The 13,666-nt window shown below is 45.0% G+C and overlaps 2 protein-coding genes across 3 annotated transcripts in view; both read left to right on the top strand.

The window, feature by feature from the left end:
• HYDIN (HYDIN axonemal central pair apparatus protein) overlaps positions 1-6,879 on the top strand; it is a gene marked incomplete at its 5' end in the record, with an annotated part of 303,461 nt that extends 296,582 nt beyond the window's left edge. Inside the window, 3 exon segments of the mRNA XM_080643807.1 lie at positions 3,346-3,576; positions 3,939-4,163; positions 6,184-6,879. Coding sequence (XP_080499933.1) covers positions 3,346-3,576; positions 3,939-4,163; positions 6,184-6,666 — 939 coding nt within the window. The 3' untranslated portion in view covers positions 6,667-6,879.
• A 3,060-nt stretch (positions 6,880-9,939) lies between these two features.
• Positions 9,940-13,666, top strand: part of VAC14 (VAC14 component of PIKFYVE complex) — a 98,218-nt gene continuing 94,491 nt past the window's right edge. For both annotated transcript variants that reach the window (XM_080643565.1, XM_080643563.1), the window contains exon 1: positions 9,940-10,336. In XM_080643565.1, the coding sequence (XP_080499691.1) occupies positions 10,233-10,336 (104 nt within the window). In that variant the 5' untranslated portion in view covers positions 9,940-10,232. The remainder of the gene's footprint in view (positions 10,337-13,666) is intronic.

The following is a 13,666-nucleotide window of genomic DNA, read 5'->3' as shown; positions in this document are numbered from 1 at the left end:
TATTTAAATTGATAATAACAATAACAACAAGGTTTTTTAATCAACAATAACAACAGAATTTTTAAAAATCAAAAGCACTTTTGGTTATGATGGAGTAACTAGTCCTCCCACCATATAAACCATAAAACTGGGCAAAATGTCTGAGGCAAGTCTTCTCAGTCCTTGGAAAACAAGCAGCACAATACTGCAATTCATCAGAGAGAAGGAAATTGATGAGTCCCATGATTGTCCTGGCTCTCTGCCCAGGGACAATTTCCTGACTGCAGTGCAGTAAGCTCGAGTCTCAGTACAGTGCAGCAGCCCCAGTGAACTGACGTGACAGAAATCAGAGTTTGGTGCAGCTGAAATCGCTGGGTAAGGCACCAGAAATGAGTGAGCAGGATAAGGAGGGAGTGGTAGTACAAAAGTCTATACAGGCGTTCCCTGCAAAGTCCTTGGCTGAAGATGGACTGCACATGCACAGGAAGAGACTACATGAGAGAGCAGCTGCTACAGGGGTGATGAGGAATTAATCAGCGCTGGGAACATGGGAGGTGTGACCCAGCCAGAGTGGAGAGGCTGCATTAACCACACCTCCTTAGCCCTGGTAACCCAGATACCTGAAAGGCCAGAAGAAAGCACCTTGTCCATCAGATAAGATCTTCTGTAGGCCAGCCTGGAAAAGCCTTACACTAAAAAAATGTGGATATCGAATCCCACCAAGTTGAAAGGTCTTAAGGAACACCTTGAGTTTTCCACATATCTGCTCTAAAAAAGCATAAAACCAAAGCTACACAAGTTTAAAGTGTCAGTGATTGAACTGCCTCCTAGAATAAAATCAACACTCTCATAAGGAAGATAGCAGAATCCAGAATCTCTACAATGATCATCAACAGTGTCCAGTACACAAACAAAAATTACTAGACTTGTGGAGAAGCAGGAAAATTTGACCCATAGTCAAGAAAAAAGCAGTCAATGGAAATTGACTCCAAGATGGGACAGATATTGGATTTAGCAGGCAAAAACCTCAAAGAAGCTATTATAAACATGTTCAAGAACTAAAAGGAAATACTTTAAGTAATTAAATAAGATATTAATGAGTGTACTGATAAAGAATCTCAGCAGAGAAATAGAAACTATGAAAAAGAACCAAATGGATACTCTAGAACTGAAAAGTACAACAAACTGAAATGAAAAATGCATTGGATGTGCTCAACAGCTGATTAGAGATGTGAGAAGATACATTGAACTTGAAATAAATCAATAGAAAGTTTCCAATCTAAAGAACACAGAGAAAAAAGATTGAGGAAAAACAACCAGAGCCTCAGGAACCTGTGAGGAAAATATAAGATGATCTAATGAGTATTATGAGTCAGAAGAAAAAAAAAGTGAGAATGGGACAGAAAATTATTTGAAAAAATAATGGCTGAAATTTCCCTGATTTGATTTTTTTTTAATGATTTACAGATCCAAGAAACTTGGCAAACCTCAAGCAGGAAAAATATAAAGGAAATCATGCCTATGCACATCATAGTAAAACTGCTGAAAACCAAACATAAAAAGAAAAGCTTAAAGCAACCAGATTTAAGATCTATTACATACAGGGGACAACAATAAAAGTGCCCCCTGACTTCTCCTCAAAAGTAATGGAAGCCATTTACAAAGTGCTGAAAGAAAAAGAAATTATCAACCAAGAATTCTTTATTCACTGAAAATATCCTTTAAATGTGAGAGTGAAATAGACATTTTCAGATAAAAGAACATGAGAGAATTCACTGCCAGGAGACTTGCATTACTGAATGCATTAGCATTATTGGAATGCAAATAGGTATTCTTCATTCTAAAGGGAGATGATACCAGATGGAAACTTGGGTCTGCTAGAAGGGAAGAACAGCACTAAAAACAGTAAATAAATAGGCAAATATTAAAACATGTTTTTCTTCTCATAACTTTGTTTAAAAGACAACTGACAGTTTATAGCAAATATAACATTGTAAAGTGGATGTTCTTACATACATGGAAGTAAAAGGAAGGTACGATGACAAAAGCACAAAAATGGGATGGACAGGTCAATGAAATTATAGGTCAGTACAGTTATGACATTTGTGCTGTGGGAAATGTGAGGTAGGAAGCATAAATGGTCAGTTGGAAAGTGGAAAGTGATGAAATGATAACTCTAAATTTTGACAAGTTAAAACTTCACATTGTCAGCTCTATAGCAACCATGAAAAATCTTTCCTTTAAAAAGATAGCCAAGAAGCCATTAGAGGAAATGAAATATATTCTGAAAGAATACATACTGACCCAACAGAAGACAGGAAGGTAGCAACAGAGGAATGAAAAATGAGACCAATGGAAAAGAAAGAGCAGGAAGGCAGACTTCAACCCAAACATATAAATAATTATTTTAAATGTAAAAGACTGAATGCTCCGATGAAAAGACAGAGGGTGTCAGAAGCACTCTAAATCTAAACACAGGGCGAGGCTGAAAGTAAAAGGCCAGATACATTAAGAACTATGACCACCTAATAATACGATAAACAACGGAAAGTGTTAAAAAGGGCAAAACAATCAAATAGACTCTACTTCACGAAGTAGACATGTGAATGAGCAATAAGCAGCTGAGAAGATGCTCACCATCCTCAGTCATCCGGGAAAAGAACTTTAAAAGGGTGTCAATAACAAGTCAGTTGCAGAGGTGAGGGGACAATATACGACAGTTACAAGTGTGAGCTCCAGAATCAGTCCAACCAAATCCTGGTTCTGACACTTCTCTGCATGTGACGCTAATCAAGATACTTCATGCTGTTAAGCCTCATTTCCATCATCTTAAAAAAACAACAACACAACCGTGAGAGGAATCATTGTGTCGCTTACAAACTGTGTGAATGAAACAATTAAGTACTTCTAGTGCCTGGCACACAGAAATCATTAAGTGTTAGATGCCATCGTCATCATCATCATCATCATCATCATCATCATCATCGGCGTCATCATCGTCATCATCTACTCCGGCAACAGCAGGATTAGGAGTGAAACCCACTACAACATGAACCTCTCCAGGACTTGCTTGTTCTCTGGGCCAGTCAGCTGTCCCCACTGAGGAGACCTTCACCTGCAGCACTAGACAGGGCTGCTGTGGCCTCCAAAGCAAACACAGGCTGTGTAATATCCTCTCACCTGGGAGGAGCCAGAGCAGAGTATCTATAAAGAGAAGGGCCGGCTGGTAGGGATGCAGAGAGGCTGAGAGGGCCCAAGTCAGCCTGGCACCCACGCTTCCCGTGCCCAGGCATTGCTCACTGAGAGAATGACCCCCGCTAACCCCTCTCCTCTGCCCTGCTTCCTCCCACTCTCCTGTGAACTCAGGTGATCTTCCGAAACGAGGTGACCAACGAGTTCTTATACTACGTGGTGAGTTTCAGGGTCATCCCTTCAGGCATCATCAAAACCATCGAGATGGTGAGCCCCGTCCGGCAGAGCACATCAGCCTCCGTCAAGGTGGAGAACCCCCTGCCCTACTCGGTGACCTTCGCCACCGAGTGCAGGGTGCCTGACATCAACCTGCCCTCCCAGTTCGTGGTGCCCTCTAACTCGGAGGTAAGACCCCACTGCCCAGGGCCCCGGATAGCTGCGATAGAGGCTCTGCCCCTAGAGCCTCTGGATCCACGTTCCGTACCCCAGAGGTCGGGCCAGCCCTGGCTGTGGTCTATAGTGTGCTTGACCCATTACCTATCTTTACATTCAAACAGATTCCAGATCTAGAAATACCTGGAATAGAAGTTAGGAAGAGTACGGGAGGAAAAGTGGGCTGGTTTGAGCAGAGGTTCCCAGGGCTCAAGATCAGTGTGAGCAGTGCAGTGTGAAGTGCCATTTCTGCCACCAGCCTGCTCTGAGGTCCCTGGGTGGCAGGGGATAAGCGGGACCTTCCTCATCACCGAGGCCTCTGTCTTCGCTCGCAGGGCACATTCTCGTTCGAATTCCAGCCCCTGCGAGCTGGCGAAACCTTCGGGAGACTAGTTATGCACAACAATGATTTGGGTTACTACCAATATGAGCTCAACTTGAAGGCTATGCCAGCGCTGCCTGAAAAGCCCATCCACTTCCAGACTGTTCTTGGCAGCGGCCAGAGCATCTTTGCCAAGTTCATCAATTACACCCGGCAGAAGACAGAATACTACTGCAGGGTGAGCAGCCCCTGCCCCACCCTCTGGCCCTTCCCGTGCCAGAAGGCTGGCCTCAAGAATAATGGGAGGAGGACATAGGGGTGCAGAACTATGAAACTCAGGAGAGTCGGGTGCATCATATAGCCTGGGAACTCCCAGCTAGAAGGAAATAGTGCAAGGCCTGGGTTCTTCCTTAAAGACTTTCCATCTTAACAAGCTGGGAGGCTGTGGGGAGTTTTGCTTCCCAGTGCGTGCTCAGTAGTCAATAAAGGGAGACAGGAGAGCTCAATGGTCATGAGTATAGGCTGTGGAAGCCAACAGACCTGGATTTGAATCCTGGCTTTACTATGTCCTTTTTTTAAAAAATATATATTTTTATTGATTTCAGAGAGGAAGGGAGAGGGAGAGAGAGAGAGAGATAGAAACATCCATGATGAGAGAGAATTTTTAAAATCTCCATGCCCCACACTGGGGATCAAGCCTGCAATCTGGGCATTTGCCCTGACCGGGAATCGAACCGTGATCTCCCGGTTCAGAGTTCAATGCTCAACCGCTGAGCCACGCTGGCTGGGCTTTACTATATTCTTTGTATGAATCATTTACTAAACCTCTCTAAGTTTATCTCTAAAGAGTGATAATACCCTGACCTTACAGGATTTCTATGAGGATTTTAAAATACATATATAAAACGATTTTCATAGAGCCTGGCCCACAGTAAATGTCCCATATACAGCATGTTACCTAATATATCTGTCGGAATGTAGGCTTAACTCCTGAAACAGAAACCCAAAATAACAACAAAATAGACATTTATTCCTCTCTCAGATAACTGTGGGCATAAGCAGTCTGAGCTGGAATGGGAGCTCGATGACATTAGCCACCCAGGCTCCTGTCCCGATGCTCTTCCCTCTGTAGAGAGTTGCTTTGGTCCACATGGATCAATATAGCTTACGGTGACATCCACATTTTAGCCAGGTACAAGGGAAAAGGGCGGGAGGGGGAGGAAGGGAGGCTGCATATATCATTTCCACTCACATTCCATTGAACAAAACTGCATAGGACCTCACCTAGCAACAAGGGGAGCTAGGAGATGTAGCCTTTACACTGGACGGACGTGTGCCCAGTCAACATCAGAGCTACAGTCAAGGGACATAGGCACTTGATCAGTTCTATCAGTCAGGAGAAGCTAGAGTGTAATATACAACGAGCCTCAATATCTCAGTGGCGTAAGAGCACAAAGGTTTGTCTCTCATTTGCATTGTCTATGCAGTGAGGCTCAGCAGGGGACTCTGCTTATCACAGCCACTCAGGGATCCAGGCTGAGGAGCAGCCACCATCTCACATGTTTCCAGGCACAGTACCAGAGGGGTGAAAGGTCCCTACAGGGACTTGCATGGGCAACTGAATACTCTGGTGTGGAAGTGGCATCTTTCACTTCCCTCAATTGATTGTCCAGAACTAGTCTCACCCATCCATGAGGATCTAGATTGTTTGATCTTCCATGTGTATGGAAGGAAAGAAGAGCCAGTTATGGGGAGCAACACCAATGACTACCATACTAACATAATCCAGCCTCGTGTCTTTGGGCCTCAGTTTCTTTATAGTAAAGCTAGAGGCCCAGTGCATGAAATTCGTGCACGGGTAGGGTCCCTAGGCCTGGCTGGCGATCAGGGCCGATCAGGCTCCCCATCTCTCCTCGCCTCCCCCTTCCCTTGCTCTCTCAGTGCCCAGCTATCACCGCCACTGGTCACCCGCCGTGTTCCACATTGCCTCCTGGTGGTCAGCGCACGTCATAGTGAGCAATCGAACTCCCGTTTTCCTGGTGGAATTCCCGAGGGGACACTTTGCATATTAGCCTTTTACATATATATAGATAGGAATAACAATTAAAAGTACTACCTATCTTCAAGGGAGTTATATAAGGACACACAACTTTCTTATACCCTGCCCAACCGAGAGTGGAGGGACTGGGGATGGACCTGGGCTGCTGCTATACCCACCAGGACCCCGTGTGAACCAGGTGTACTTGTTCCCCTTTCAGACCGACTGTGTAGACTTCCACACGGAAAAGGTCATCAGCGCGGCCGCGGGGGCTCAGGGCGGCACGGAAGTCAGTGTGGAAGTCTATTTCGAGCCCAGCCACCTGGGGGAGACCAAGGGCACCCTGAGCCTGTCATCCATTGCAGGCGGAGAGTATATCATCCCCCTCTTCGGAGTGGCTATGCCCCCAAAGCCGCAAGGTCCCTTCCAGATCCGAGCTGGGTACAACATAGTCATCCCCTTCAAGAACGTCTTCTACCACACAGTCACCTACTCCTTCATCGTGGAGCACCCAGCCTTCTCCGTTCGGGCCGTGGACTCCGTTCGGCCCAAGAAGATCAACAACATCACAGTCTTCTTTGAAGGAAACCCATCTGGCAGCAAAACACCCATTACCAGCAAGCTGATCGTGTCGTGCCCTCCCGGCGATGGCAGAGAAACAGCAATTAAATGGGTTTATTATCTGAAGGGGGTCACCCCTTAGTTGTAACAGGGGTCAGTTGCATCAAGAAAAAGCCATCTCCTCCACTTTAATATCTGCATATTGTTCTAGCCTGGTGAATAGAGAAAATAACCAGAATTCTAAAGGTAGTATGTTATCCTCCTCATTCACTTTTGTCCATATTATATGTATTCCAAATATATGAATGAAATACACACACATATATATATTCCATATTAAATGTGGTAACTGTACAAAACAGAGCTATATTTTACTTTGTAAGGGCAAGTCTCTGAATTTGGTTTCTTAACATACCCGCAAAGCTCAAATACTATGTAAGTAATCCCCATTTTTAATAAGACCACACAGGTGTCACACTCATGGCCTTCTGTTGTACAGAACTTAGTAGTGCATGATGCTGAGGCACCATAGCTTCTTTTTAAAAATCCATGATGGCTTGGAGAGCCCTTAGATGTGACTCTATTTTGATGGGGTGTTTTATTTTGCTTTCACTATTTTCAAAGCTACTAACAGATAAGTGTAAAAACAAGGCATCATACAGATGTAGATGAGTTACAACTGTGAAGTGATGGCCGATGTGGAACCAGGAATATCAATTATCCACTGGTCTATAAGCATCTAAGCATGGCAAGCCTGGGCAGGCTGGCCCGCACGGAGGAGAGGTGAGCACAGAGAAGGCCATGGTGGCCGTTGGGCTTAATTCTCAGCACCACTGCTAGTCTACTTATGAATAAATAACCTCACTTAGTTGGCATTTTCAAGATAGAGAAAATAAGCCACTTCTTTCTTGGAACTGCTGAACTAAAGGTAGAACAAAGATTGGGGCCTTGAGTAAGAAGCTCATTTCTTAGCAACCTAGTCCAAAATGTGATCTCAGGAGAAAAGAGTTCCTCCGGTAAAAAAATATAAAAATTCTTACAGTTTCAGTTATTAAAAAGTGTATCACACAGAGCCCTTGGGAATTTGGTTCACCTTTAAGAAAATGTCAAACCAAGCAGCAAAAGAAACAGATGAGATATTATATTAGACTAGAGGCCCAGTGCACAAATTCATTCACAGGTGGGGTCCCTTGGCCTGGCAGGTGATCAGAGCTGACTGGGGCCATCTCGCCCAGTCCGGGGGGAGGGACTGCGGGAGGTTGGCTGTGGGAGCGCACTAACTACCAGGGGGCAGCTCCTGCATCGAGCGTCTGCCTCCTGGTGGTCAGTGTGTGTCATAGCAACCAGTCGTTCAGTCGACCGTTCGTAAGGGTTGCTTAGGCTTTTATATATATAGATATGGGTCCAGTGGAAATGAATATGCACTGGAGAAATAAATCCAAACCATTCCCACTGATTTGATTTTTTTTTTCATTGATTTGTATCAACCATCATCAGAATCCTAAAGACATCAACCTTGCAAGACATTTGGAAATGTCCTTATCAGTGTTGCTTGGTATCAAGGTAGGAGATGGAAACCATTAAGTGATACATTTTCTCTGGAGGTGAATCTTCATTCACTGGATTTTGTTGGCAAAGGTTTTAAAAGCTGTGAAAATCCCACTAGTAAAGAAAAACACATTTTTCACAGATTTTTCTAGACAGCATTTTTTCATGACTTACTGAGTTTGGATTAGTTCCTGTATTTGTTTTATATAGCTGCATAACAGATTGCCACAAACCTAGCAGCTTAAGGCAACACAATTTCTTATCTCAGGTTCCATGGGTCAGGAATGGACTGAACTGGATGCTTGGCTCAGGGTCCCCCAGGCTAAAATCACGATGCTAGCCAGCGGCATCCTCATCTGGAGGTTCAACTAGGGAAAGACCCACTTCCAAGCTCCCTCAATATGTTGACAAAATGTATTTCTTTGCAGCCATATGACTAAAGTTCTCCTCTTCTTGGCAACTGACAACAGGGAACCACTCTTAGCAACTAGAGACCACCCTAAGTTCCTCACCACATGACCCATCATAGACAGTTCACTTTTGTTACTGTTTATTCTTCAAGACCACAAAGAGAATCTCTCTCATTTGAAATCTCTTCTAACTTCTTTTAGGACCTCACCTGATTAGGTCAGACTCACCCAGGATAATCCCCCTTTTAATCAAAGCCAACTGATTAGGGACCTTAATTACATCTGCAAAATCCCTTCTGCTATATAACAAAATAATTGCTATAGTGACAGCCCATCATATTTACAAGTCTTGGCCACACTCAAGGGGAAGGGATTATACAGGGCATGTACCCAAAGGGGTGGGAATCTTGAGAGCCATCTTAGAATTCTGCCTACCATAGCCCCTTGTGTTCCATAAATTCTAATGTATGGATTGAGGATAATACTCTATTTCCAAGATTGTTCTAAGTTTTAGAAGCGTACCTTTCACTCAGAAAAAAGTACCACCGTGTGTTATGTTCATATTTAATACTCATTGGGCTCTTGTCCTAAGTCCCTGTCCACTGTAGAAGGAAGGTTACAATAAGAAACACTGGTGCATCTCACTATTACTGCATCTTTAGCCACACGACATCCAGAAAGTGCTTTTTAAAAACTTACCACATAGCTTCAATTTATGCTCCACCATTTAGTGTGACATTGCACTTGGAGGGGCTGCTTTATAGTGGCTCCATCTGAGGACCTACACCCAGATTTGGGGCTTCTGCTGTCTGGAATCTAGCCCTTTCAGGTATCAGAGCATGGTAAACACATTTCCATTCCCAAATGGTGGGGTGACAGCCACTGTTGGTACCTGAGATTTTAGGTGGTAGACCAGTAGTTCTGTTTTTTATTGAGAATTTATTTTAATGTTTTAGAAAAATATACAGCTATTCAAACGCATGATTTTAGGTCATAAGCAAGGATAAAATAGGAATTTAAGATTTTAAGTGAGTGATTTGAGAAAAATATTTTTAAAATAAGTGGCTAGAATATGGCAAAAATCATGATGGTGTCACTCCAATTTGGGAAACATTGGCATATGCGAAATCAATGACTAAGTAGTGAATGAACTGGTGGATTCAGTGAGTATTGAATAAATTATGCTAAGTCATGCTCCCAGAGCCCCTTCTTTCTCACAAGCGTCTGCAGAAGCCCACTATGCCCCAAGCCTACCACCTGCGGGAAGTTAAGAGCAAAGGATACCCACCGCACCCATCAAGTCTCAAACCTGAGTCAGGCAATGGGAGGGAGGGGGGGATGGAAGGCGGGAGTGTGAGAGGAGAAGGCGGGGCCTCGGGGGCGTGGCCAACCCACGATGGGCATGCGTGGGGGGCGTGGCTGGGGAGGGGCGGGTCTTTGAGGCGGAAGGCGGAAGCGGCTGCGGAGTCACGTGATCGGTGTAACATGGCCGCTGCCCCTTGAGCGCGGCAGGTGCCGGACTGGAGCTGGTCGTGTGAGTCTCTGGGGACAGGTGTACGGGGGCGGGGTCCAGGCTCAGGTTCCGAATCGGTGCGCGCGGCGGAGCGAGGCAGGCGGGCCGGGGCGGCGTGGCCCATGAGCCAGCGCCGGAGGCAGCGCGGAGCCGCAGACTCCCCTGGTCCCCGGCGCAGCCCGGGCAGTCGCGGGCTGAGGAGTCGCGGGGCTCCGGGGGTCACCTCGAGTTGACACCATGAACCCCGAGAAGGACTTCGCGCCGCTCACGCCCAACATCGTGCGCGCCCTCAATGACAAGCTCTACGAAAAGCGGAAGGTGGCAGCGCTGGAGATCGAGAAGTGAGTGCTGCGGACATCCAGGGTTGGGCGCGGGAGCGGAGGCGGGACCCGCCCTGGCTACGCGGGCGCCCAGATCCCTGAGGGGACAGCTCACGTCTTTCTGCCAGTGTTGCCGCCCCAGGTCTAGCCTTCAGCGCTGTGTTAAAGAGCAGGAGATTGGGAGTCCCAGCTTTGCTTCTGACTGGCTGTGTGACTTGGGCCAAGTTATTTAACCTCCTGGTGCCCAAAAGGCTGCCGTGGGGATGAAGTGACATAATGTATGTGTAGTGCTTAAGGCTGCAATGAGAATGAAGTGACATGACGTATGCTTAGTGCTTAGCACAGTGCCTGCCACATGCGTCCTCAGTGTGATGGGAGGGAGGTGGGAAGCATGAGAATTTGCTAACAAGTTGACCTGCCTTATTTCTTACTCATTCTGAGAAGTGAAAGGGACAGTTAGGTGACCAAGTGGAGAAATGAGGTTCGAAACCTCAAGATCTCAAGTTTCAAAGGGCCGTTTATTTTATCTCTGTCATGTCACCCTTCCTTGCAAGTGGAAGTAGGAATAATTTTGATCTTTCTTGCTTCTGCAGTCTTATTATATGTGTGTGTAACCATGATAGGACAGTATGCTTTATTTCCCAGTGTACAAAACAAAATCTTTAACTGGCAATGTTTTATTACGATTTTTCTTCTACTGTTTTACAATTTTGTTTTCTTCCAGTCAGATCTTTGTGATAAAGTCAGGTGGTTGAGTGGGGGATTTCAGAAGAGTGGAAAGAAGCAGGCTGTGAAACTGCAAGAACACCAGTCTGGGAGTTACGGAATGTGGATTGTATTTCTGCCCTGTCCAGTAGGGTAGCCACTGGCCATGTGTGACTATTTACATTTAAATTATTGAAGGTAAAATAAAAAAATGTAATCCGGTTCCTCAGTCACACTGCCCATATTTCAAATGCTCAGTAGCCACATGCTATTTGGCTACCATAATGGATGGTGCATATTTTAAAACATTTTCATCACTGTAGAATGCTGTTGGACAGCTCTAATCTAGTCCATAATGTGACACTTATTCTTTTTTATCCTCACTCAAGGATATGTTTTTTATTAATTTGAGAGAGAGAGAGAGAAACATCAATGTGAGAAAGAATGGTCAATATGAGAGTGAAACATCGATCAACTGCCTCCCACATGCCCTCCAACTGGGGATCAAATCCAAAACCTAGGTATATGCCCTGACCTGGAACCGAACCAGCAACCTTTGCCATAGGAGACAATGCTCCAACCAACTGAATCACCTGGCCAGGGCATGACATTCATTCTTTGACCTTGGGCAAATTCCTTAACTCACAGTTTCTTAACCTCAGTGCTATTGACATTTTGAAACAGATCTTTCTTGGTAGTGGTGGGCTGCCCTGTGTATCATGGGAATTTTAGCAGCATCCCTGGTCTCTACCCACTAGATACCAATAGCACTCCATCAGTGGTGACAACCAAAGGTGTCTTCAGGCCTTGCCAAATGTCTCCTGGGGGTGCAAAATTGCCCAGATTGAGAACCACACCTTTAACTGCTTTGCATTTTAGTTTCCTCTTCAACTAAAGAGCTTGCACTTTGCTAAGAGGACCCTCCCATTCAGCTCTAACATTCAATATGTCCAGAACCACCTAGCTTCTTCTCTCATCAAGGACTAATTTCTTGACTGCTTCTTGATTATACCCTGACTGTCACTAATGCTGGCAACTCTCAATGTTGAGTATTGCTATACTGAGTAAGAGAGCAGAGGTGATGTATAGACGTGCCTCCATGTCCATGGGTTTTATTGGCTTTGAAGATGCATTGACATTTGGTTTTGTCCATCACTCACGCTGCTTCTCAGGAATGTCTGGTTTTATCGTACTTGAATCATCTGTTGAGCCCTTAAATAGAGGCATTTCTCTCAGCACTATTGTTGCCTGCAGCACAACTTGTATAAGTGCTTTCATTCTGCAAGCCGTCCTGTAAGGGTTTTGTTTTTAATTGGGTTCAATTTGTATTTGACATTGCCCTTGTTTTGTGGAATTTGGAGAAACCCCCAATGGCCTTAACTGGACTAGGAACTCCTTAAGAGCAGAAACCCTGTTGTATTTATCCTCAGCACTTAGCACAGCATCTGGTGGTATTTGACAGTTGGCGTCTAAATGAATGGATGGCCATACATTTTTCAGTGGGGAAATAACATTGCAGTCTAAGGGCTTTGCTAGTCAAAAGCGTAGCCCACAGACCGGCAGTATTGGGCTCACCTCAGAGCTTGTTAGAGATTCTCCAGCCTTCCCCCAGACCTGTGAATCAGAAAATGCATTTTCACAAGATCCCTGGGTGATTCATGTGCATATGAAAGTTAGAGAAGCATTGGCCTAGAAGACCCTGCAGTCAGTTTCTAGCCTTCTTCAGTCATATTTGGGATGAGGAGTGTCCTGTTTGGTAAGTTCCTTAGACTATAGTAGCCCCCCCTTACCCACGTGGAATACGTTCCAAGATCTCCAGTGGATGCCTAGAACCGCAGGTTGTACCGAACTCTATATATACTAAGTTTTTTCCTGTACATACATATGTGTGATAAAGTTTAATTTATAAATGAGGCACAGTAAGAAATTAACAATAACTAGTAATAAAATAGAACAATTATAATATCCTGTATAAGGTTATGTGAATTTGGTCTCTCTCAAAATTTCTTATTGTACTGAACATATCGCTTGTATACATTGGACAAAGGGATGATTCACATCTCAGGCGGGACAGCACAGGATTTCACACTACTCAGAACGGCAAACAATTTAAAACTTATGGGTGGATTATTTCTGGGATTTTCCATTTAGTATTTTCAGACCACAGTTGACCACGGTTACTGAAACTGTGGGATGTGAAATCGTGGATAAGGGGACCACTGTACAGTCACAGTGGGATTTAGGACTTCAACATATGAATTGGAGGGGGCCATAAAATTCATTCCATAACAGTGATTTTTTTTTAAAGTGATCACGTGTAGCCCTAGTTGGTTTGGCTCAGTGGATGCAGGCGTCCTCAAACTACCGCCCGCGGGCCACATGCAGCCCGCCGAGGACATTTATCTGGCCCACCGGGTGCCGCTGCCTGTCCTGCTTAGCAGCGGACTCGTCCTGGGCCCACAGTGCACATACGAATTTGTTCATAGTTTTTTTTTTTAACTATAGTCCGGCCCTCCAACGGTCTTAGGGACAGTGAACTGACCCCCTGTTTAAAAAGTTTGAGGACCCCCTGGAGAGCGTCGGCCTGTGGACTGAAGGGTCCCAGGTTCAATTCCAGTCAAGGGTACATGCCTGGGTTGCGGGCTC

The sequence above is a fragment of the Plecotus auritus genome (assembly GCF_963455305.1).
Source record: "Plecotus auritus genome assembly, chromosome: 10".
Classification (NCBI taxonomy): Eukaryota; Metazoa; Chordata; class Mammalia; order Chiroptera; family Vespertilionidae; genus Plecotus; species Plecotus auritus.
This window is presented reverse-complemented; position numbering and strand designations above follow the sequence as displayed.